This window comes from Corvus moneduloides, chromosome 26, assembly GCF_009650955.1.
Source record: "Corvus moneduloides isolate bCorMon1 chromosome 26, bCorMon1.pri, whole genome shotgun sequence".
Classification (NCBI taxonomy): domain Eukaryota; kingdom Metazoa; phylum Chordata; class Aves; order Passeriformes; family Corvidae; genus Corvus; species Corvus moneduloides.
The window spans coordinates 5,151,960-5,177,059 of NC_045501.1; the positions used below are offsets into that span (position 1 = coordinate 5,151,960).

At 57.1% G+C, this 25,100-nt stretch overlaps 2 protein-coding genes across 2 annotated transcripts in view; both read right to left on the reverse strand.

Moving 5' to 3' along the window:
- Positions 1-659: 659 nt before the first annotated feature.
- CD79B (CD79b molecule) lies at positions 660-7,235 on the reverse strand. Its single transcript, XM_032091706.1, has 6 exons — positions 7,060-7,235; positions 5,235-5,276; positions 4,062-4,370; positions 3,425-3,543; positions 3,108-3,149; positions 660-2,785 (listed from the first exon to the last, which is right to left on the reverse strand). The coding sequence occupies exons 1-6, from the start codon at positions 7,124-7,126 to the stop codon at positions 2,687-2,689; spliced, it is 678 nt and encodes a 225-aa protein (XP_031947597.1). The 5' UTR covers positions 7,127-7,235; the 3' UTR covers positions 660-2,686.
- Positions 7,236-9,765: 2,530 nt separating this feature from the next.
- Positions 9,766-25,100, reverse strand: part of SCN4A (sodium voltage-gated channel alpha subunit 4) — a 41,792-nt gene continuing 26,457 nt past the window's right edge. Inside the window, exons 17-26 of the mRNA XM_032091691.1 lie at positions 20,871-21,000; positions 20,404-20,558; positions 19,078-19,251; positions 18,306-18,428; positions 17,795-18,073; positions 16,532-16,585; positions 14,932-15,069; positions 14,277-14,381; positions 13,332-13,602; positions 9,766-12,899 (exon numbers count right to left, since the gene is read on the reverse strand). Of these exons, the coding sequence (XP_031947582.1) occupies positions 11,710-12,899; positions 13,332-13,602; positions 14,277-14,381; positions 14,932-15,069; positions 16,532-16,585; positions 17,795-18,073; positions 18,306-18,428; positions 19,078-19,251; positions 20,404-20,558; positions 20,871-21,000 (2,619 nt within the window). The 3' untranslated portion in view covers positions 9,766-11,709. The remainder of the gene's footprint in view (positions 12,900-13,331; positions 13,603-14,276; positions 14,382-14,931; positions 15,070-16,531; positions 16,586-17,794; positions 18,074-18,305; positions 18,429-19,077; positions 19,252-20,403; positions 20,559-20,870; positions 21,001-25,100) is intronic.

Here is a 25,100-nt window from a genome sequence, read left to right on the forward strand (position 1 = left end):
GCTTTTCCTGGAGGCACCGTGCGCTCCCGGCATCCTGGTGATCCCCAGCCGGGGGGAGTCCCGACCGAGGAGCTGCTGCTGGCCCACAGCCCGGCTCTGCAGAGGGTTCAGGGTGTTGGGGGTTATCTCTCCTAACTCACTGCTCCGAGGGGAAATTCCATTTCAGCTTTACGGGGGTTATTTACCGGAGCTGGAACTGCCGGGTTTCACTGAACTCATGTGGAAAGATGAGGCTGAACCGCCAGGTTCAGTTCCCCAGGACTGTAACCCTGCCTGAGCACCCCAATGGGAAACAGGGATTTTCCCTCCCTACAATTCCCTGCAAGGAGGGTGCAGCCGGGGGGGGGGGGGGGGGGGGGGGGGGGGGCCGATCTCTTCTCCCAAGAACAAGAGGAAGCAGCTGGGCCAGGGGAGGTTTGGGTTGGATATGAGGGAAAATTCCTTCCCTGAAAGGGTGTCCAGCCCTGGCACAGCTGCCCAGGGCAGGGGTGGAGTCCCCATCCCCGGGGGGATTTAAAAGCCCTGTGGATGTGGCACCTGGGGACAGGGGTCAGTGGTGGCCTCGGCAGTGATGGGGGACACAATGATCTTGGAGGGCTTTTCCAACCTGAGTAATCCCATGATTCTGTGACAGGAATCAGGACAAAATACAGAGCCTGGACTGTAAATCCTGGTATATTTATTTACATTAAATGTGTTTTAAACACAGGCCACTCTCAGTATAGAATGAGACCAAACCCCATCTCCAGGCTCCTTAGAAACTACTCCAAGCATTTCAAATAAACCAACAACACTACAGAAATATTTATTTACTTCTGGCATTTTAAAGGAAGCCAAAGCCCTGGGCTGAGGGAGCAGCAAAGCAGGACTGGGTTCACCAAAACTGCTTTTGACACCAGGGGTTCCTCACCAGGTGCAAACAGCAAATTTTCTCTATTTTTTGTATCATTCTGTTCAGTCACTTAAGTGAGCTGTTTACACAGATCTGAGGAGTCTGTTGGGAGCTGGGAAGGCCAGAAAAAACTTCCCTCTTCCATTTGGAAACTGAAAACAAGGAATGCAGGGATGAGCTCTGCTAGTCTTAAAATCTTGGCAAACGTGGAAACCAGGAACAGCCAGTTCTTTTCTCTCTGTGTGAATGCTCCTTTTTTTAATTAACCAATTTTATAAGTAAAATATGCCTGAATTACTTATATATATATGTGGCAGAACTAATTTGGGGTAGTTTTATTGAACTAGTAAAAATCAATTTTAAAATGCTGGTTTTGTGCAGTTTAAACTGAATCCCAGTTTTCCACCAAGGTAAACAAGAACCATCCTGTTACTTCTGAAAAGCCCTTTTTGCTTGGAATTTTACCCTTCTCTGGCTGTTTTTGTGGGGCAGAGCAGTTGCAGGAGCTGCTTGGAGCCCAAAATGTCATGAACCATCAGGGCACAGAAGCCTTGGGCTCTCTGAGAGGGGACAGTTTAGCCACAATGCCCTTGTCACCCTTGTCCAGCCAAGCCCCCAACCCCACTGTGCCCCCCCAGCCCTGGTTTGGGTGCCCAGCTGGCCCCGAGCCCACCACCCTCAGCTGCTGCTGCCACACCAAGATAATTTAATTACAAACCCAGTCTCCAGATGTTTTTGAGCTTCTCCTTCGAGACCAGATGTAGCTGAGAGTGGAGCTGCTGGCCCTGGGCCTCATTCTCCTGCTTTGGATCCTGGTGATTGTCTCATCCCAAGCTGATGTTTTGGGACTGTGGAGGTCCCCCTCAGGAGCCTCATGTCTGCTCTTGGTTTTCCATCCCTGCCCGCCCTCAGGGGGAAGTTTGAAGGGGTGAAGTTTGGTTTCTAGCTGAGCTGGACCCTCTAAAAGCCGCTCGTCATTCCCAAAAAATCAGCACCAGGGTTATGGGACACCCCTGGAAGGGGCACGGCAGGATGGAGCAGGATGAGGATTTACCCATTACCTTTATTAGGGCTTCGAAAGCAGTTGGAGGTTTGTGTCCCACAATTTCCAACTTTCCCCGATGTTCTGAGGCCACAGTGTCCCTCACCATGGGGTGACCTTGTGACAGGGGCCAGCTCTTGCCTGGGGAGCAGCAAGCCTTTGGGCGAGACCTTTCTCCCCAGCTTTTCCGTAGTCTTTGGAGAAAAAGAGGTGCTTTTGGAGGATCCTCCACCTCCACCTCTGCCAGCTGGGCCTGTGGACACATCCATGGCTTTGACAGCTGAAGAGTGGCCCCAAATCCGCTTCTCACAACACCCACACGGTGCTGCTGGCAGCGTCCTTGCAGTGCCTGGTCCTGTCCTTCCCGGGGTGGTGGGCTTGGAGGAGACCCCTCATTCCCAGTCCTTCCCTGGCATTGACCAGGCTGGAGCTCAGTGCTGGGCGTGGGGCTGCCCAGGCTGTGGGACCAGCTCGCTACTGGGGGGATCACAGGTGGCTCCTAATTGCTACAGAGGTTTAGGGGTTGGTCAGCGGGGCAGGGACAGCGACAGCCGGGGCGGGGCAGCCTCGGGTACACAGCCCGGACACGTGAGCGCCCCAGGGCAGCAGGGTCCTAGCCCTGAGCTGGGCTGTGCAGGTGTTGGCAGCCTGGGACAGCAGCCCGGGATCCAGGCAGAGCCGTGCTCCGGGGGATCCGTCCCCACGGGGGCTGGCAGGGTGCTGGCAGGGCCTGGCAGAGGGCGCAGGACCCCTCACTCTTCACCTGGGTGCTCCCCCACTGTCCACTTGGCCTTCACGTCCCGGAAAGGAGTGATGTCCTCGTAGGTGGCCATCTGCTCCACCTCCAGCCCCTGCAGCAACCACAAGGAGGGTGAGACACGGGAGGAGGCTCCAGCCACAGCACATCCCTTGGGACACCCAGCTGGGGACCCTCCCAGGCTGTTCCCCCTGAGGCTGGAGCAGCTTCTGACAGGGAGAGGGGATGGAGAGCTTGGATGTTGGATGTGCACGGGGTGCTCCTTGGGGCAGCTCGTCACAGCTGATGGGTAACTCGGGAGGAAGGTGCCCAGATCCTCCTCCCAAGGAGGGGGCCCCAGCAGACACCCAGCAAGGGCACCACCCCTGTGTCAAGGCTTGCGGTGACATTAGGGAGGTCCTCCTGTCATTAATTACCTCATAGGTGTGGTCCTCCTCCGGGCTTTTCTTCTCTTCACCCTACAGAGAGGACAGTCACAGGTTGGTGTCAGCGCCCACCAGGATCCCCTGTCCCCAGCCTTGGTCCTCCAGGCCAGGTCCCACTGCTTCCACAGGCAAATCCATGGAGTCCCACACAGCGTCTGAGATGGTTTTTTCCCCACTTCAGACATGCACGTTCCCACCCACAACCCCAACCCCATCCCATGCCCAGGACTGGCGTGCCTGGGATGCACTGTGGGACACTGCTGAGCGCATCTGGGGACATCCCCTCTGCTGCAGGCACTGCCACTGACCTTATCTAGGAAGATGAGGATGGGGATGCTGATGAAGATGATGAGCAGGATGGACTGGATGATGATGATGGCGTCTTTCAGCGTGTTCCTGTTCTGGACCTGCTTGATGCTGCTGGTACCTGGCAGCGACAGCACAGGGAGAGCCCAGGTGTCACCTCTATGCCAGGCTGCAGGGAGAGGGACGAGCTCGCCACGGCCAGAGTGTGTCACCAAGGGGCGATCTGGGGACCAGGGTGACCTGTCCTCTGCACTGGGAGAGACCAGAGCCCTGCAGCTGCCCCCAGGATTGGCATCAGGGATCAGCTCTGGGGTGGGACACCTTGGACAGCACCCAGCAGTCACCAGGAGCAGGATAAACCGGATTTGTTGGAAGAACATGTCCCTGGGGGGTGTTTTTTGCAGGATGGACATGCCAGGGCAGACCCAGGGAGGTTCTCCTGCTCCTTGGGGCCAGCAGTGAGGAACAGAACCTCTGTAGTGCCATGGAGCACCCACAGCTGGGTCTGAGAGGGTCCCACCAGCACAGGGAGGGGAGGGGGTGTGGGAGCACCATATGGGGTTCATATGGAGGGGAAAATGGGAGAGGAGGAGAAAAAGCATCTCCTGGCGCGCAGGAGGACGGGGAGCTGCCGCTCACCCATGACCCGCAGCTCTGTCCCACATGAGTGCAGCTCCTCCTTCTTCTCCAGGTCCTTCCTGTCACACACGTAGATCCCGTTGTCCTCGTAGGTGGCCCTGAAGAGGGTGAGGTTGATGGAGCTGTTTGTCCTCTCGATGCTGTAGCTGGGCGTGCTCTGATCCAGCACAGAGAAGTCATTCCTGTCCTCTGCTGTCTTGTACCACTTCATGGTCTGGGGCTCCTGGGAGTAGCAGATGAAGTGGACGGGCATGTTCTTCCTGATGGCCACGTACCGCGGGTTCTGGTGCACCGGGGGACACCTGTCATCTGCAGGGGACAGGGCTGTCACTGCGGCCACCCCCATGAGAGCCCCCCCAGCACCTCCCAAACAAAGAGCTTCCCATTTCCATGCTGCTTTTGAGCATCCAGCTTGGTTTTGGTGAATTATCCTCATCCCAGGCTCCCCAGGAAATGGTCCCAGCCCCGAGGCTGCCAGAGCTGCAGGAGTGCTGGGACAGCGCTGCCAGGGATGCCCAGGGTGGGGTTGTTGGGGTGTCTGGGCAGGGCCAGTCTGGGACTGGCTGATCCCGGGGGTCCCTTCCAATCAGGATATTCCAGGATTCTATAAAATCTGAGGCTTTTGGTGGAAGTCTGCTTTTAATGGAAACTCCAATTTTCCGTGGGAGTAGCTTCGCTCCAGTACTTCTGTCCTGCTTCCACCCCTCTCTGGGCACATTTAGTTAATCCCAGCTCCAAAATTACAGATGGTGGAATCCCAGCTGGTTTCTCTCTTGCTTCCACTTTTTTTTTTTTTTTTGCCTTTTGCTCTATTTTGTATTTTTTTGGCCATGTTTTAGTCCCAGGGTGGTGACTTTGAGAGCCTGTTTGGGTTGCAGAGGTCACCCCTAGAGCACTGTGGGTGGCACAAGGACAATGGCACAAGTGCTGTGGCACAAGCCCAGTGCTGGTCCCAGCTTGGGACCCATGCAGAGGGAAAACCTGTTGGTGCTCAGGAAAGACACAGAGCCAGCCTTGCAGAGGGAGAGGAAGGTGCAGGGTTGGGGATGTCACAGCCTGGGAATGGCCTCTGTGTGGGGCAGGGCCTGTGGGTGGTGGGACAGCGGCTGTGAGGGGACAGGAGGGACCCTGGGGGACACAGGCAGGGGAAGAGCCCAGCAGATCTGAGGGTACCTGTGTTGTTCCTGGTGTTGTCCTTCTCTGCTGAGGTCCCACCTGCAAGACAGGAGAAGGGCCCTGAGATTGTGGCCAGGAGCCCACGAGGGTGTCCCCAGGGGGATGGACATGCCCTGGGCCCTTCGTGCCCACTCCACCTCGGACGGAGCTCTGAGGAGCAGCAACGCAGCCCTGCTCAGAGGGCCTGGGGCAGTGCAGATTTGGGTACAAACCCTTCTGTTTCCATCCTGTCTCCTGAAAGTTTTCCAGGTTGTTTCCTGGTTGATACCCCAGGGAAACCTGCTCTCTATAATGTCCCTGAGGCTGCCGCCTCTCGGGAAGGTTCCAGATACTCCCAGCTCTGCATTTCCACTCTCCGAACCAACCAGAAACCCTTCCCTGCTGGCATTTCCTGGGCTCGGAGCCCTGCAATGGCCAGGGGCTCACAGATCCTGGGGCCACGCAGCCCCCTGGGACAAGGGCTGTGTGTTGGTGCTGTGGGACATGCACTGCAGGAAGCGGGGTGAGGTGGGGACCCCCCCAGCACCCACGGGTGCCCTGCCTGCAGCTCCAGTGCCCCTGGGCCTGGTTCCTCTTGCTGCAGCTGGGCAGGAAGCCCCAGCCCTGTTTACTGCCCCGCTTGAGCGCCCAGCTCCCTCCTCTCGATGGAGATTCACCAAACCTCCCCTGCAAACCTCCCCTGCAAACCTCCCCCTCCCCAGGAGGAGAAGAAGGAACAGAAAAAGAAGAAGAAGAAGAAGAAGAAAGGTTCAATTCCCCAGCCTGTGGTTGTGCCACCCTCCTGCAGATCCCTGGGACTTCCTGGCTTGGACAGGGGCTCCTCTCATTTCCCCAGAGCCACTTCCAGGTCCCTGCTGCCCTGTTCACCTTCAGCACTGACACCTCTGCAGGCAAATCCTCCCCTCCAGCCCCGTTCCATTTTTTTCCAGGATGGGAGATGCCCTTTGTCCTGGCTGTGCATGGGGTGTGTGTCCCTGTCACCCGCAGTGCCACCAGCCAGGTTCTCTTGGTGTTTCTAAAGGAGGACCAGGCTGGTCCCTCACACCCCTCCAAGTCAGGAGTTCCACTGCAGCCACAGGTGGGCTGAACTTCCCCCGTCCTCCCCTGAAGTCGTCATGAGAGCCAAGTTCAAACCCTGCAGCCTCTAATCCATGCTGGACTTGTGTGGCCACTACAGAAACCCTTTAAATGCCCTTTGTCCCGTGGGCACACGTTTCCCTCCGAGAGCGGGATCTTCTGCAGGTTCTCTTGGCTGTCCCTGCACCAGGCAAGAGGAGCTGGAAGGGGATGGGAGCCACGTCCTGGGTTTTGCTGCTGCTTCTCCAAGGGGAACAGCGCAGGGATGTTCACACAGACCCCACAAATCACCCTAAAAGCCTTTTTCCTCCCATTTCTCCTCCGCTTGTGGGCACTGAACCCCACAGAGCAGAGATGTGGCTTGGCCATGGCCTCAGCGATGTGCCAGCCCCATCCCCAGGCCTCTGAGAGCAATAAATGGTTAAAAAAACCTCAACAACCCTTCTTTCCTGCCACCTGCAGCCCCAGCCACGCCGGCGCTGCAGCCGCTCGGCCAAAGCCACCTGCCTGCCCCAGAACGCACCCCGAGGGAAGCAAAACCCAGACCCAGGGCAGGCACTGGGCTCCGAGCCCTGCGTGCCCTGCTGGGCTCCCCGGGAGCCTCCCAGCATAGAGCAGGGCTGGGAGAGACCAGCACAAAGCTTAAAATTAATGGCCCGAGAGGCAGAGCTGGGGCAAGCCCCCGAGCAGGGGATACAGCCCGGGGCATTGTCCTGGCTCCGTGCAAACCCCGTTTGGTGCCTACCTGTGAGCAGAGCCAGCAGCCCGAGGGTCACCGGGAGCAGCCAGAGCCTCGTGCCCACATCAGCCATATTTCAGTGCCCGGGGCAGGGAAACATCCACGCTTTGCTTCTGCAGAAACAGCGGCTGCTCCCACTGCCCTGGCCCAGTGCCTAAAAACGGCAGAGCTGCTGCTCTGTGCACGGCCCCTTTCCTGCTCATGTAAATCCTCCCCGCCGGGGACTTTCCCTCGGGGCTGGTTTTGAATGTGGTGCAGACGCTGGGGCGGCCGTGCCTGAGGGCTGGGCACCATCCAGCCCCGGGTCCGCGGGCGCTGGCCATCCTCCTGTCCCTGGGCACCATCCAGCCACGGGTCCCCGGGCACTGTCCATGCTCACATCCCTGGGCACTGTCCACCCTCCTGTCTCTGGGCACTGTCCGTCCTCCTGTCCCCGGGCACCATCCAGCCCCGGGTCCCTGGGCACTGTCCAGCCTGTGTCCCTGGGCTTCATCCATCCCCATGTCCCCGGGCACTGTCCATGCTCACATCCCTGGGCACTGTCCACCCTCGTGTCCCTGGGCACTGTCCATGCTCACATCCCTGGGCACCATCCACCCTCGTGTCCCCAAGCTGTGCTCCCTGTGGTGCCAACATTCCCTGGAGGTGGCCAGGGCGGGTGTGGATCTGCAGCGGAGCTGGGGGTGAGCCCATCTGCAGAGCAGGGGATGCCAAAGCTGGGCTGAGCATGGGATGTGCCCAGGATTGGTGCTGCCTGGCCACATCCCTGTGGGGACAGGATGGGGGTGACACCCCCAGGGTGTCCCCCCAGCTCCACAGGTCCCCCCCCAGGGTGTTTGGCCTGAAGGGGATGGGCAGGGATTGATGCTGGCCCCGTAGCCAAGGGTTGCAGCAGGGATGGGATAAGAATAGGGGATGTTTGTGGGGTTGCTTGTTATGGGGTGCAGCGGGATGGGTCCCCCAGCTCCCATCCCTGCAGCCCAGGGACTCCAGAAATCTAAAATCACAGAAGTGTGAATCAATCACAAAATCATTATGGTTTGAAAAGGCCTTTAGGATCGCCAGCCCAGCAGCACCACCATGATCACCACTAACCCAGGGCCTCAAGTGCCTCATCCACACGTGTTCTGAGCGCTTCCAGGGAGAAGACGAGAGGGGGAAATGGCCAAAATAAGGAGCCCCTTGAGTGCCAGCCATGCCCACCCGTGTTCCACGCCCCATTTGCCACTTCCAAGAGCCTTCTCCATGAAACCTGTGAGCCAGCCAGGCCCCAGGGAAGCACAAGGAGCCCCCCAAGGTGAGCTCTGGTGCAGAAACAGAAACAGTTTCCCCCAGGCCCTGCCCCCCTGGCTGGGCTCGTTACCAGCTGGGGGTGAGCACTGAACTGTAACTCCAGTGAAAAACACCTTTGGGTACTTCTGCCAGTCGTGTTGGTCCCCAGAGCCCAGTGCCACTGCCCGGGGCCTCCCCAAACCTTCATCTTCTGCAAGCTGGGTGGGTTTTTGCCAGTTCTGAGCATGTGATGGGTGCCAGGAACCAGCCCCAGCCTGACTTTGCATGCAAAGGGACAGGAAGCCAGACAAATAAAGTTTTCCAGAGAAAAAACGGCTCCATCAGGGAAAGATGATGGGAGAGGTGCCTTCTCCTGGTGCTGTACAGGATCCCTGCTGCCACCACCCCTGGGTCTGGCTGGAGGAGCAGAGCCTGGCCCTGGTATCCCAGCAGGGCAAAGGGAAGGGATGCCCACGTGCTTGGCAGGCTTTGCAGGGGTTTTTATCAGGCTCTGGGGCTGCAGATGGGAGCTGGGATGCTGGAGGTGCCCTGTGGGGTAAAACCAGGAGTGGGGCACAGACTGAAGAGGGTTTGCAGTGACAGTGGCCAAATCACCCCCTGAGCTGCCCGTGGGCTCCTTGGCACCCTTGAAAGGCTCAGAGGGGCTCGGTGTCCCCTAAGGCCCCTGTGCTTACAGCACCCATGATGTGGGGTGTAGGGGGACCCACGGGGAGTGTCCCATGTCCCCACGCCTCTTCCCCTGGGCCACTGTGGCTCCACAGCTCCCAGAGCAGAGTCACAGCCGGCAGCAGCGCCTTCCCCACCGTCCCCAGCCCATCCCTATGCATTGGGGTTTGGGTTTCACCCACAGGTGGGTGGGCTCTGCCCCTGCAGCCCCTGCGTGGCACAGGCTGCTCTGCACCTGGATTACGCCAGCCCTGGGACGAGCTGTTCCAGCAGCAATGAAAACAGTGGTGAGGCCGAGCCGTGGCCCCTGGGGACGTCAGTGGGGCCCAGGGGCGGCTCCTCGCTGACGCAGAACCTGCTTCACCCACCCTGTCCTCTCCCAGTGATGTTCACCTGCTCCCACGTGGCTGTTGGGGTGGGGTTGGAGCCTGGTGTGGGGCAGCTTGGGGGGATTGAACCTCCTCCAAACCCTCCTCTGTCCTTGGGGGAGCCCACAGCAGCATCTCCTGTGGCTCCTGGAGTCTACGAGCACCGAGGGCTCCAGGGGATGGGAACATGAGCAGAGCAGAAGCTCTGGGAGCTGGGTTGGAGGTCCCAAGGGACAGCCCTGGGGGCCTCCTGTGCAGGATGAGATCCCCAGGCCCTGCTGAGGTTGACAGGTCCAAGGCCAAGCACAGGGAGCAAAGGGAAGGGGTGTTCACCCCTCCCAGTGCAGGGAAAACATTTCCCCCCCCAGCACACCCAGTATCGTAATAACAGATCATTTACAGTTGTTTATTGTAAGAAATGTACAAAGAAAAACAGCTTTAGCTCACACAAACCCTGCTCTGGGGCATTTCCCCATCCCCGACGACACAAACGTAGAAGCAGCATCAATTGTGAACCACGATCCGGGCAGGGACTGCTGTGCCAGGGATGCTTCCCATGGAAACACCAGCGACAGCAGCTCCAGCTCCTGCTCCAGGGAGCACCGACATGGAAATGAGAGCACAAGGGCGAGCTGAGCATCCCCAGCTCTGCCACCTGGCTGGTGGCTCATGGCTCCGAGCCAAGCTCAGCACCTCTCCTGGCCAGCCTGGCCACGGGGCATCCGTAACAGCAGCGCCCAAAGCAGCCCGGGAAGAGAAGAGAATCATCAGAGTACAAAAAGACAGAGCCTTTGGCTTCAGGAACAGCCCTTGTTGGAACTGGAAGAGGTTTTGGTTCGTTTGTTTTGATCTCAAGAGTGGGGGAGTTTCCCTTTTGAAGGCAGAAAGTGGTCAGAGGTGAACTTGGGGCCTTTTGCATGTTTTTCACAGAATCACAGAATGGGTTGGGTTGGAAGGACCTTAAAGCTCATCCATTCCACCCCCTGCCAAGGGCAGAGACATCTTCCACTGTCCCAGGCTGCTCCAAGCCCCGTCCAGCCTGGCCTGGGACACTGCCAGGGATCCAGGGGCAGCCATGGCTGTGCCAGGACCCTTTTCCTTGATTTACTTTCCTTTCGCTCACCTGTGTGAAGAACAGCAAGTCCCTTTTCCCCCTGGGAAAATACTCCTCTGCCTGGAGGTTTCCTGGTGAGGACCTTCCTGGCCCGTCCCGAACGTGCCACAGGGGCCTCTCCACAGCCCCAGCCTAGGGAAAGATGCTCTGCCTGAGGATTTTGGGATTCACACCCCAATGGGGTCGTTTATTACATGGAGCCACCTGGGGCTTGGGTGGGATTTAGGGGACCCCTAAAGCAGCTCGTGGAAAAGATCGTTCAAACATCTGCTCCGATCCTTTGGGGTCCATCTCATTAATTAATACTAATGAAGAGGACATTGGGAACGCCAACCAAGAGCGCTCCAGTGGGACCATTCCTCTTGCAACAGGGCTAGAAAAAAAGACCCTTGAGAGTTTTGTCCCTGGGACTGGGGATTCTTGGAGGACGTTTTCCAAACCCTACCTTTGCTTTCCTGCCACAAACCCTGGATGGAAACGGGAAAACAGAGTAAAACCTGACTATAAATAGTGTTTACATTCGTCCTGCAGAGACCTGAATGATTTCTGGTTTCAATGCATATTCAGAGACCTTGAAAACCTGATATTTAACCCTGAGAACAAACCTGCAGATGCTTTGCTTTGGCTTTGCAAACCAATTTTTAAGACAGAATTGCACTTTCTCTTGTACGTAACAAAAAATAATCATCAAGCTTATTCAGAGGTTCAAAAGAAAGGTGCTACTTTAAGACTTTGAAGATTTTTGTTCACAAAACCTTGTGTTTTCCGTAATTATTCTTAATATTATTTCACTTGGCTCATCTCTCACTGGTTGCTTGGCTGCACTGTGGAAGAATAAAATACAGGAAAATCTCTTAACTGTGAAATAACATTAATAATTACTTTAAGTGAAAGGACAACCATACTCTTCTGTTCGTGTCTGAAAAACATCGTTACCGTGATGAGATCATTTCAAAACTAACTTGTTTCTCTTTCACTGACAGCAGATTTCACATTTGAGTTCTCATAAGAAAAAGAATTAAACTCTTTGCAAGTGCAGTGGGCTGTAAAACCCAGGATCAGGAGGAGATCCTGCTCTGAAAGTCAAGGTGGTTGCTTGAAATATCTGAAATTAGCTCAATATCTAAGATCTAAAGATCTGTGCATGGAAGAGCTTTGAACAGGAGACACAGATGAAGCCTCTTTGGGCTGGGCCAGAGGTGGAATCTCCTTGTGCTACACCAGCGACTCTTTCACCACACGTTCCTTATCCCAAGCTCGTGCTTCCTCAGGAGCATCCTGGCGCGTCTCTGAGCTGGGAATGGGCTCGAGGCCCAAGGCAGGGGCTGTCTCCACGTCTGTCCCAGTGTTCCCATAGATCTCCTGCATTTTGGTGGCGATCAGCCCTTCCTTCTCAGGCGCGTCCTCGCCCAGGGGGTCCTGGCTGTGCCTGTACATGTAGGACGCCTGCTTCACCGAGCGCCTCAGGAGGTACCTCCGGAAAGCCCTCTGGATCTTGGTAGCACAGACCTCCTCGTGTTTCCTCTTCAGGGTGGTGGTGATGGGTTCATAGGAAACCTTCGAGGGGTTGGCAGCCATGAACTTCTCCTCCATGGTGGCCTTCAGGGCATCCATCTCTCCCGAGTCTCCCAGCACTTCCTTAGTCAGGGCAAAGAGGATGTCTAGGCAGTGGATTTTGTCCCCAGCAACCATTGGTAGATCCATGGTGACGAGTTTGATCTTGTTGGGCTTGGGAATTCTGAGTGGCTCCTGCAAGGTGTCCACAAAGTCAGACAAGGTGCTGTAGGCGATGAACTGGGTGGCGTCTGGGTCAAACTTCTCCCAAGTTTCATAAAACATTTCAAAATCGTCTTCGCAGAGGGGCTCGCTGCTCTCCTCCGTGGCCACGTTGAAGTTCTCCAGGATGATGGCAATGTACATGTTCACCACGATGAGGAAGGAGATGATGATGTAGCTGCAGAAGAAGAAGATGCCGATGGAGGGGTTCCCGCAGTCTCCTTTCACAGAACTCCCGGGGTTCTCCAGCTCAGGGTCGCAGTCCGGGGGGCCGCTGTTGAGGATGGGGTTGAGGAGCCCGTCCCACCCCGCTGACGTGGTGATCTGGAAGAGGCAGATCATGCTATTCCCGAAGGTTTCGAAGTTGAAGATGTCATCGATCCCCGACTCCTTCTTGACGTAGGCAAAGTTGGACATCCCGAAGATGGAGTAGATGAACATGACGAGGAAGAGCAGGAGGCCGATGTTGAACAGGGCGGGCAGGGACATCATCAGGGCAAAGAGGAGCGTCCGGATGCCTTTGGCTCCTCGGATCAGCCGCAGCACGCGGCCGATCCTCGCCAGCCGGATGACCCTGAAGAGGGTGGGGGACACAAAGTACTTCTCGATGATGTCCGAGAGGACAATACCTGTGGAGGGATGAAGGACAGGTGAGTTTGCTGTGCCACCAGTGGGAGGTGAGGGGGAGCTGCTCTGCTCTGTCTGGGCAGACATAGGGAGGTGAGGCCACCTCTGATAGCTCCTCCAGTGACAGGGAAAACATTAAAAAATAACCTCCGAGCACAGGCCCAAGGGTTAAACTCCGGCTGCTCTGTTTCAGAGAAAGAGAACACCAAGGGAAATAACACCAAGAAGGAGCAGAGAGATCCCCAGCCCCTCACCCTGGCCTGGGGTGGCCTCACATCTGTCATGTCTCAGGGTCCTGGGGGCTTGGCCCTGCTCAAAGGGTCGGTGCAAGCAGGGTCCAGTGACAACTTGGTGGCTGTGGATTGGTGAGACCATTGCCACTCTTCATTGTCCAGTGGGATCCCTGAGGGAGTGGTGGGAGCAGCGGGACTCACCCAGGATGGAGAGGATGACCACCACGAAGTCGAAGATGTTCCAGCCCACGGTGAAGTAGTAGTAGCGCAGGGCAAACATCTTGAGCACGCACTCCCCAGTGAAGATGACGATGAAGACCAGGTTTATCTTGTAGAGGACAGAGGTTTTGAGCTCGCTCTGGTCATCTGTTTCCACCATCATGGTCACCATGTTCAGGCAAATCAGGATCATGATGGTGATGTCAAACACTTGCTTGGTAACGAAGTCGAACACCTTCCCTTGGAATTTGTTCTGCCATGAGGGACACGAGGGTGACGATGGAGCACCAGAGAAGAGGTGGGAACACATGACAGACACAGCAAAACAAAAACACAACAGAAAGAGAAGAAGGAACCATATTTGCAAGTGTGGGAAACCTCAGGGTTGTGGCCAGCACAGCCCCAAAAGTTACGGGGGGAGGATTCCCAGCACCTCTCAGGATGGAGCACCCCTGGGAATGCCACGGCCAGGAGGAGTGGGCACAGGGTGCAGTCCTTGCTAATTACACCCACAGCTGATAGGGCACAAATTAACACACAGGAAGGACCTCACTTGTGCAGGGATACAAAACCCAAAGCACAGCTGAGAGTGTTTTGGCTGGACCAGGGTCCCTTCTGGGGAGTTGAAAGCTGAGCTTTCCTAGAGCCCAACTCCCTTCCAGAGAGGAGCTGGGGGGAGCCAAACTAGGAAAAAAACCAAATTCCTGAGAAAGAAACCCCATCACTGCCCTTGCCAGCAGACCCAGGGCTAAAGAGCAGACCCAAGGGAGGTGGCTCTTGTGAAGCCCCAGCTCTTGGCTGGTTCCTGTCTGAAGAGTCACAATGGGGCAAATGGTCTTCCCTGGACCCTTCTTGTTCCCTTTGGGACAGCTGGTGGCTTGCAGTGTTCCCCACGTGCTCCGCTCCAGGAGGATGAACCCAACGTACCGATGGCCTGGGGATGGGCTTCTGGGGTTTCTTGGATCCCAGCTTCTTCATGGCATTGTAGTATTTCTTCTGCTCTTCCGTCATGAAGATGTCTTTGCCTCCAAAGTACAAAGGGAATCACCGCTGTTAGTGTCGGGAATTCTCCTCTTCCCACCAAGCGTCTCTGAGCACGTCCCTTCGCACCAAGTATCTCCAGCCCCTCAGAGACCCTGCTGGGAGCAAGGTGTCCTCTCTGTGTCCTGCAGACCTCGCTCAGCACCACCAGTGTGCTCAGCTCTGCCCACCCTCCACCTGATCCCTGCCCTGGGGTGTCAGTCCTGAGCTGCTGGCTTGGAAGCAGAAGTTGAGTCTCAACTTAGTCCACAGAAAAATGATCCCGGGGTGGGAAAAGAAAATAAAAGTGATGGCCCAGGCAAGAGAAAACACAGCCTCCCTTTGCTTCCTCCCTGTGCACCCATAAATTAAGTCCTCTGTAACTGCTATGACCAGGACACAAAGCCCCACATGCCGTTTGTCCAGTGCAGGAAGCCACTAATGGATAAGAATCCTGGGATCCATCCTAATCCAGGGCATGGTGGCCCTGGCCCCATCACCCCACCACTGTGCTGGCCCCCTCCAGCCTAGAGCAGCACCTCAGGGGCCAGGAAATACTCATCTTTTTCTTCTGCTGGTTGAAGTTGTCGATGATGACGCCGATGAAGAGGTTCAGGGTGAAGAAGGCACCGAAGATGATGAAGATGACGAAGTAGATGTACATGTAGAGGTTGATCTCGTACTGCGGCTGGTCTTCAATCTGGCCAGGAGAGACGGGAAAAGTGAGACTGATTCTGTCCCCAGAGGTGGTCCCCAAGCCCCCAGACAAGGGCTTGTGGTGTTTGGAGAGAGCCAGGGGGTGGCTGCTCCAAAACTTTTGGCCGTGTGTTCCCAATGAGAGCAGCCATGGGGAGGGACATCCATGTGACACCGGTTGAGGGCCAAGGACATCCTGACCCCTGATCCCACAGCACGGGCAGGGGAATGGGAAAGGATGTCCTTTGCAGTGATATTAATGAGCAAATGAGTTTCTAATCAGCTGATTATGAATCAACGGCTGAAATTTATCTGAGAGGGGAAAGGAAAAGGGTGAGTCCATGGCTGTGTACATGATGTCCAGCACAGCGGGGTGGCACAACCCTGCACAATGCTCCTCATCCTGGGGAGCATCCCTTAATCCTGCTCTCTGTTTGACCAGAGACATCCCAAGGTGACCCCATTGACTTCCCCCATTTTGAGGAAAGCTCTTGGCAGAACAGGGAGGATTTTCTCCCAAACCAGCTTTGCCCCAGGTGGGGCAGAGGCCTGAAGGATTTTCAGAGGGTGATGGAAGGATGCTAAAAAAGGCAATGAAAACAACCCTTCAGGCCTGTGGGTGTGTGGGGTGACCCCCAGTGTGATTGGAGAACAGTAGGAAACCCTTCCTGCTGTGGGGACAGTTTTGGGGATGGATCAAAGTAGGAACAGCCTTTGCACGACACTCTTCAAACACCTGGGCTTTTTTAACAACTCACTGAACCCAGTGGTTGAACCCAGTGGTTGAACGCTGGCTGCTCTCTTCTCATAACCCATTACTGCTCAAGGCAAGCCAGGCACTTTCTCCAGGATGGGATGAGCTTTCCCAGCTGGAGGGGTCAGGGAGGACATCAGGTCACAGCAGAAGGAAGGATGAGCCCTCCAGGTTGGAGCAGTGGGGGCAGAGCAGGGATTTTGGCCCCTGGAACTGAAGCTGAGCAGACTCAGCCCCAGCTCTGGGGCGGGGTGGGAGCCCAGTGTGGGGCCTGGACACAGGTGACAATGACATGGGTGGCACAGGGACACGTGGCTGCCCTTTTTGAGGCCGTGCACTTCAGCAGGGGGACGTGGTGGCTGCCCAAGTGTCTGAGGCCAGGTTGGACAGAGCTTGGAGCACCCTGGGAGAGTGGAAGGTGTCACTGCCCACGGCAGGGGATGGCACTGGATGGTTTTTAGGGTCACTTCCAACACAAACCGTCCTGGGATTCCATGAGCCGATACATTTTGGGGGTTTCTCCACCCTGTAGCCCACGGCCTGGCTGAGGTCATGGGTGGGATGCAGACAGCCGCCAGCACCACAGGGCAGAGCCAGAGGTGATGCTGTAGCCAAGGATCCGTCCCAGCCCCAGTTCTGGGACCCCGATCCCAGTCTGCCAAGGGGAATCCAACCCCTGGAATCAGCAACGTGTCCCTGCGTGTCCCCTCACCTCGCGTGAGTCCACGGCCGCGTACATGATGTCCATCCAGCCTTTGAAGGTTGCCTGTGGGAAGAGGAACGGTCGGACTTGGAGTCTTTTCCAGCATAAAGGATCCTGTGATTCTATGACAGTGGAGAAGAATGGATTTTCTGGGAGGTGTTTGGGGCTGGGAAGAAAGGGAAGGTGATGGGGGTGTGTGGGGTTTAGCTCTGAGCACTCCTGCTTCTCTGTGGGAATGGCAGGAGAGGGACATGGGTTGAACCCACAAGAAGAACGTCCCAGAAATATGGAAATTCACATGTGAATATTCATGGACTGTTCTGGGGCTGAGGCTACCGGCGACTTCCCAAAACACCACTGCAAACCAAAAGATGAAATTGACTCTTCTCTCCCTTCTCCTCTTGACTTCAAAGTCATTTTCCCAAAGGCAGAGCTGTGCCAGGGCCAGCTGCCTCCTCTCCAGTCCCAAACTGTGCCACCTCCATAGCCCTGACTTCCATATCCTGGCTCTGGTTCTGCTGGATCCCCATCCCAGTGGGGCGGGGGACTACACCAAATATTTTACAGGGTCCTTCACAGCCTTTTGCTGCTGATTTGTTAAACAAAAGGTCTGCACATCTTGTTTCCTGAATCTGATGGAACAACAAGGCTGAAGAGGAAGCTGAATTTAGAAGCAGGGTCATCAGCTGGGGTTATTTTCCGATGCTGCAGCCACCAGTTCCCCTGGATGCGATGGGAGTAGCCCCAGCCCGCCCCATAACAGAGCTCACACCTATATTTTTATTAAAGCTGTGGTGAGCAGTTCCCCTTTGCTGCCCGGCCCAGCTGTGGGGAGTTCAGTGGAACCCGGCTGCCCACAGGGGACACGTGCGCCCTTTTTCCAGTCGTCACCCGCCCCACGCAAAGCCCCACAACCTACGGCTGGAGCAGACTGAACTTTCCAAAGGGTGCAGGGGTGACAGAGCCTCTCCTCCTGACTCCTGCACCCCGTGCTGTGCAGAGGCTGCTCTGCCACGCCAGCCTTGGTGCTGTCTGCACCCATCTGTAGCAGTTCCCTGGTGACACCTTCCCCTCCCATCTTCTACCCTGTCTCTTTTCCTCCTTGGCTAGGAGAAAACCCCTTCCTAAGGGTTTTTTTTTTGGTGTTAAAAACCAGCTTTGGAGCTAAGAAGCAGCTAAGAAACCCCATCCCACGTCAGCCCTGATGCTCATCCCACTGCCCTGCTAGGGCTCCACGCGTCTTGGACGGTGACACCGGATGTTGTGACGTACCACCTGCAGCAGGGACAGGTATCCCAAGCCCACGTTGTCGAAGTTGACCTTGACGTTGACCCATCTGACCTCGTTGGTGTGGAGCAGGGCCATGCAGTCGCTCTTGTTGTTGACCACGTCAATGTCGAAGAGCTCGCCCGTGGTGGTGTTGACACACCTGTAGTACTTCCCCGCGAACAGGTTCACCCCCATGATGCTGAAGATCAGCCAGAAGATGAGGCAGACCAGCAGGACGTTCATGATGGAGGGGATGGCGCCCAGCAGGGCGTTCACCACCACCTGCAAGGGGAGAAAACACCTTGGGGGCCTGGATGGGGCCTTCATGTTCCCATGCCCCAACCTTGCCCTTCCCAGCAGCACCGAGCGGGGTCAGACTGGACCAAAGGGACCTTAGCATTGATCCCACCGATCTGGAGGCCCCTGAAAACCAACTGGGATGTCCCTGGTGTAGGGGACTGCTGAAGGCTCTCATGTCCCTGTCAGGGCCAGCAGCACATGGGGACGCACTTACCCTCATGCCCTCAAACCGGGACAGGGCACGCAGGGGTCGCAGAGCCCTCAGTGTCCGCAGGGATTTGATGGCTCCCAGCTCGGAGTATCCCAGCCAGTTTGCTGTCAGGCTGATGAGGGACACCTGGAAGGAGCAGCCCAAGTGATCAGCCGCACCTCAGGTGGAAACACAACTGCAGCTCCTGCCCTTCCCTCTCTCCTGGGTCCCTCAGGCTGGTGGTCATCCTCTAGCCCCAGGACACAGACATCAAGTCCTTGGGGTCCCTGGTGACCAGACACCTCAAGGGTCACAGAATCCCAGAGTGGTTTGGGTTGGAAGGGTCCTTAAAGACCATTCAGTTCCACCCCCTGCCATGGGCAGGGACACCTTCCACTATCCCAGGCTGCTCCAAGCCCCGTCCAACCTGGCCTGGGACACTTCCAGGGATCCAGGGGCAGGGTGACACCTCTTGAGTGTGAGGGTGGAATTGATGTGGACACAGAAAGGACAGGAAGGACAGATTGCTCTGTCATGGAGCACTTGGGAGCCCTTGTGTCTCTTCACAGCTTTACTTTTCTGGTGGAACAGCAGGGGCTGTTCTTGGCTTGGGTGTAAAACAGAAGGGTTTGAAAGTGGAATGAAGTGGTCCTTCCTGTCGGGACCATTATTTTAAGTAATGTTCTAAGCTCTCATTCCACAGCCACCCCTTTATCCTCCAGAATACAATCTGGGTTCGTTTACAACAGCCCCCAACGCCCCCAAGCCCCTTGGCTTGGCCCTGCTCATCACGTACATCCACAATGAGGAAATCCAGCCAGCACCAGGCATTGGTGAAGTACACCTTGAAGCCGTAGGCCACCCACTTGAGCAGCATCTCGATGACGAAGACGTAGGAGAAGACCTTGTCTGCGTATTCCAGGATGGTGCGGATCACCTTGTGCTGCTCGATGTAGATGTCCTCGAAAGCCTGCAAGGGGCGTGGAGCTATGTGACAGTCATCCTTCCACGGGACCCCACAGAGCTACGGGACAGTCATCCTTCCACGGGACCTGTGGCATCCCAGGGCACACCCCCGCTGGCATCCCCCTGCTTTCCCCAGGGCTCGGGAAGCTGGGAGCCTAAGGATGGCTGGCATTTATTCATGGACCTGATCAACGTGGGGTCCAACTCCTGTTTGCAAGTCCCTGTTGGCTTTGTGGGGTTGGACCCAAAGCGAAGCTTCACTGAAGCCAAAGTCCAGCTGCAGCCAGTTCCTGGGTGTCTCAACTCAAACCCCAGGATGCCTACCCACACCTTGGGATGCTTTGGGAGGTTTGAAAATGCCCTGAGGAGTTTGGGTGAGTGCTACACCCCTGTGTTGGGTAAGCAGTCAGAGGTAGGGGCGTGGTGACCAGGTGTTGCACAGCTGGCGTAGCTCAGCTTTCAATTCCTGCACCAGCTACAACCTCAGACATCCCCAAACCACCTCAGAGCGAGCTGCAGACATGTAAAGTGTGTCTGAAAACCCTCTCAGTCCCTCTGTTCTCCTTCCCTCTCTCTTCACCTCCAAACCTGAAGAGAAGTTGGTGTTTCCTGGGTTAAATCCGGCCCAAACACTCGGCACCAGCACCAGGCCAACACACAGATGATGAATTAGGCTGATTTAATGGAACACCTGGGTTCTGAGAGGGGGCACAAGGCGCTGATGGAGGTGCTGAGCAGCAAAATAAAAACCATGAACTGCTTGTCAAGCACCTCCCAGCAGCCGGTGCTGGCGGTGGTGAAATGAGGACCCACACGAAGATGAATAAATGGTTCAGGTGGTTCATAGTTGGCATAAGAGCAGGAGTGGGGGCTGTAGGCAGTGGCATCCCCTCAAGCCCATGGACCACATGGTCCAGAGATGCTGGGGAGGGGTGACCAGGGCGTACCACAACTCCTGGAGGATGTTTAGATCCCCTCACAAGGCTGTACCTTGGTCTGACCTGAGCCAGATGGAGTTTGAAGTCAAACATCTGCCCACAGCTGGGTCACTCGGCACAGGAGATGCCCAGGTCCTGGGCTCTGTCACCTCCCTGGGCTCCCCCAGGCTGGGGAGCTGCTGCAGAGCCCTTGGGACAGGGGGAAAGGTGGCACCTACCAGTGCCCCACTGCTGAGGAGGATCATGAAGACGATGAAGGTCTCGAACCAGTCGTGCTCCACGATGCGGAAGCAGGTCTTCCTGAGGTTCCACCAAATCTTCCCCTTCTCACTGGTGATGTCCACGTAGAGGCAGGGAAACCTCTTCACACAGCCTGGGGACACAGGGCCTGGGGGTCACTCCTAGCCAGGGTGGTCCCACTATTCCCAGTTTTATTGGCATTTTAAACCATCCCTGGCGGAGGTTGGACCAGGATCCTGCTGGGCTTAGGTGGGTGCATGAGGGGAGCTCCATGGGGACATCTCTGTGGTGGTACAGGAGGATTTGGAGTTCTGGCTGAGCTCGGGGAGCCTGGGGGTCCTTGTGCTGCAAGAATGGGCTGGCAGTGGCCCCTCCACGCCCTTTTCCCCTCTCCACACCCATCTCCCCCTGCCCACAGGGTCTCCAGCCCTGCTCTGCCCCTCACCTTCGGTGAAACATTCCTCGGGCTCGTTGCTCTCCTCGGCCGCCTCGGCCACCTCCTCCTCCTCGGGCGCGGGGGGTTTGTAATCCACTGTGCTGCACACGGACGAGGCGTTGTCGCTGGACAGGGGGTTCTGCAGAGGGACAGGAATTCAGGCTGGGCTCCGGGGCTTTGGCTGCCTCCAGCCATGCTCCTCCTCCCCCAGAGAGCCCAGGCAGGACCAGGTGGGTGCTGGGACCCCCTTGTTTGGAGGATGCTCCGAGTCCCCCTCCATGGACACACAGCCCAGAAGCTGCTGAGTCATCCAGGGCTGCAAACCCTGGAGGATTGGTGGTATCTGAGCTTTGCTTTTCACCCGGGTTCAGAGGAACAGAAGGTCCCTGATCCCAGCCTTCCTCCCAGCACAGCAGCTCCATCTCGCATCCACCCGTGCCACCACCTCAGGCTGATTTTCTCACCTCCTCCTCCTCCTCTGTGTGTCCCCATCCAGGAATTGCTCTGCCAGCCCCTCTTTGGTGCAGAAACCCAAGCAGCCTCTCCTCTCTCCTCCCTCTGGCTCGGCTCGTGCCAAAGGGCCCTCAGCCCGAGGTTCACCCAAGTTCAAAACCTGCATCCCAAATACCTCTCCAGCTCCATCCTGCTCCACAACTCCGCTTGGCTGCCTTCCCAGACACCACTCAGCAAGGCCCAGAGGGGCTGATAACAAGAGAAAACCTTGGCAAATCCCCTGGGATTCTTTTTCCTCCTTTTTTTTTTTTTTGCGTTCCGAGAAGCCCTCGTGCAGCACTAGAGGAACCAGCAGATTCCCCAGCCCTGCCTCTCCTACCTGGGAGCAGCAGGAACCAGAGGATCCTGGGTGGGTATTTCCAGCACAGGAAGGTGTTGGCTTACACGGGAAGGAGATAATCCTCCCCCCAGGCTGCTCCTGCTTTTGGTAGTGCACAAAGGAGCTGCTCCAGCCTCCAAAAACCAGGGAAAAGCCCTGGGGGTAAACTGAGGCACCGTCACTGCCTGCTGCTTCAGGGGCCGCAGCCGCATCTCCGCGAGATGTTGCTTTGGGGACCTTTGGGGACATGCAGGAGAGGACACAGCAGCAGGGGTGGCACCAGCTGTCAGCTGGTGGCTCCCAAGGGCCACGGGGACCACCCTCAGTGAGGCTGGGCGGGAGGGGCAGGAGGGGCAGGGGGATTTGGGAGTCTCAGCACGGAGCCAGGCAAGCTGTGACCCCAGGGAAGGACACACAGGAGCCACCTGCCTCCAGGACAAGCCTTACAAAAGGTCAGGGTGGGGACAAACCAGTGCAACTGCCCTGGAGATGTGGGGGAAGGTCCAAAAGGGCCTTGGACGGCTCATGGAATCCAGGAGTTCTGTGGGTGGAGCTCGGGGCAGGTTCTCTTGGGTGGGGACAGGGATAAAACCCATCCCTTGGGGCTCCTGAGCCGTCCCACTCCTGGAACCAGCAGGTTTGGAGGGCAATTTCCATTACACACCCGGTACAGCCTCTCCAGCCCGGCTGGGGCTTTCCCCCAATGCAGAGCTTTCCCATCCTTGGTGCTGGACGCCCTGACTCACCCCAGGACCCCACAATCCACAGCACTGAGAATCATGGAATTGTTCAGGCTGGAAAAGCCTTCTGAGACCATCGAGTCCAGCACTGCCGAGGCCACCGCTGACCCCTGTCCCCAGGTGCCACATCCACACGGCTCTTAAACCCCTCCAGGGATGGGGACTCCACCCCTGCCCTGGGCAGCTGTGCCAGGGCTGGACACTCCTTTCAGTGAAGAAATTTTCCTTAATCTCCAACCTAAACCTCCCCTGGCCCAGCCTGAGGCCGTTCCCTCTCCTCCTGTCCCTGTTCCCTGGCAGCAGAGCCCGACCCCCCGCGGCTGCCCCCTCCTGTCAGGGACTTGTGCAGAGCCAGAAATTCCCCCTGAGCCTCCTTTGCTCCAGGCTGAGCCCCTTTCCAGCTCCCTCAGCCCCACTGACAACACCCCTGTGCTGCACCACATCCCGGGACACATCACCCTGCCCTGCAGGGTGGGATCCCCAGGGGAAAAGCCCCTGGAAGAGCCCTGGGCCCCGGCACTGATTCTGCGGAGCCGCAGACCGGGCTGGCGCCTCCTCGCTGCTTTGAGCTGCAAAACAGAAATCCACCGCCAGATTGCGAAATTGCAGCTGCGATGATCCTGCCGCTGTCATTTCCCCGAAGAAGAGCTTTTCCTTGGAAAGGAGCTGCTCTGGAAGCGGAGAGGATTTCCCAGCGTTGTCTGAGCAGCCCGTGCGGAGAAGCCCCGGGGTTTGGGATCGTCACGGCGGGAGTGTCCCCGGAGCGGGCGCTGCGCGGGGCTCTGGCTCCATCTGGAGCTGATTCCCGGTGTGTGAACACACCCGGCTGGCACCGACTCCCCCCGGAACAGCGCAGGGCTCCCAGCAATTAGCACCTGGCTGCTAATTGTCATTTCATCTTATATAGACAGGCTGGGAGAGCGGAAGATGTTCAGCCTGGAGCAGGGAAAGGTCTGGGAGAGCTTCGAGCCCCTTGCAGGGCCTAAAGGGGCTCCAAGAGAGCTGGAGAGGGACTGGGGACAAGGCATGGAGGGACAGGACACAGGGAATGGATCCCAGTGCCAGAGGGCAGGGATGGATGGGATATTGGGAAGGAATTGTTCCCTGGGAGGGTGGGCAGGCCCTGGCACAGGGTGCCCAGAGCAGCTGGGGCTGCCCCTGGATCCCTGGCAGTGCCCAGGCCAGGCTGGGAGCAGCCTGGGGCAGTGGGAGCTGTCCCTGCCATGGCAGGGGATTGGAACTGGATGGTCTTTGAGACCAATTTGTCATTCTATGACAAATCGAAGCCCATCGTTTCCCCTGCCTGGGCTGGGCCCCTGTTTTTAATGCACGCCCTTGGCTCCCACCTGAGTCAGCTTTGACTGAATTTAGGCACCAAACCTGACAGCCCCGATGGGCTGAACTGGTCTTTACGGGTTGAGAGGTGTTCTTTTCCCCCTGCATGTGCCGGGGATGGCTCTCAGAGTTTTTCCATGCAGTATTTCGGAGCCGGTGCCATCAGCTAAACCCAGCCCAGAGCTGTGCCAGGACAGGGCCAATGGCTGCACACCAAGGTTTTCCCACCTGCTGGGAAGCACTTCGTGGTGGCAGGGAGGTGAGGTCCCTGGGGACCCCATGGAGCTGGCAGGGTGTGGGGTCCCCCCTGCCATTGTGGCCAGGTTGGCATTGGCATCACCTCTGCAGCGCACCCGCTGTGCTGGGCGCTGCTGCTGTGGGACTGGGGTTGTGGCAGGAAAAATTTGGGGGAAAATGCCAACGCTCAGCCCTCCTGGTGGCAACACTGAGGGAGCTGAGAGCAGCAACCCCCCTGGCCCGTTCCCTTGAGCAAGGTGCTCCACACGTTTGTCCCCCCTGTGGGGCTTGGCAGTGAATTCACAGTGACGATGGCCAGCCCCACCTTTCCTCCTGTGCCCCTCCTGCACCCCAAATGCTGAAAACCCCCTCCTTTCCCAGATAACACGAGATAATTGGGGTTGTCTCCTCTGCTTGCCCCACGCTGTTCCAAGCTGGGTCCCTGTTGCTGTGCTGAGCTGTGAGGAGCCCGCAGATGGGAGGGAGGGGAGAGGCTCTGCAGTTTTGGGAGCTCTGCTTCCTTTTCCAGCCTGGAAAAGGCTCCCTGTGCAGCCCCATCCAGGTGTTCAGCAGCACCAGATGTCCCCTGGAGCTGGCAGGGCTGGTTGGGACAGAGTTTCCCAGAGTTCCCTCAGCTCCTGGGCACACGTTTGTCATCCGGTCATGACAAATCCCTGCTCAGAGTTGTCCTATTGTCCATACAAACCCCCTTCCCAGGCTGATCCTGTCCCCCTCAGCACCTCCAGCTGCCCCCTGCGTCCCCAGGACCTTGGAGTGAGCAGTAATTTCCCACCACACCATCACCCTTCTGTGTCCACTTGGGTGTTCCCAAGTTTCTTGTGCCCCTGCCACCCTCCCAGTGGACCCCAGCAGTCCCCTGGAGACCGGGCTCAGCTGTCTCAGCTTTGGATCCCACGTCCCTCGCTTCGTGTTCACCCCTGCTAAGCTCCTCCATCTGGTTCAGGCCCCCCAGGATGATGCTTTCTGAGGCTTAGCAGTGGATCCGATGATAGTGCCATCAGCAGATTTCCAGGCATCGGATTCCTCTGCAACATCTTTAACCCCAAACTGAGCACTCTGACCCTTGCACCGCCC

What these genes read in the sequence shown, in the direction of transcription:
- CD79B (XM_032091706.1), bottom strand. Translation starts at nt 7,126, where the DNA reads ATGGCTGATGTGGGCACGAGGCTCTGGCTGCTCCCGGTGACCCTCGGG. An exon ending in GCTGCTGGCTCTGCTCACAG is followed by an intron (nt 5,277 to 7,059) that starts GTAGGCACCAAA and finishes CCTGTCTTGCAG; the next exon opens with GTGGGACCTCAGCAGAGAAG. An exon ending in TCCTCATCTTCCTAGATAAG is followed by an intron (nt 3,150 to 3,424) that starts GTCAGTGGCAGT and finishes TCCTCTCTGTAG; the next exon opens with GGTGAAGAGAAGAAAAGCCC.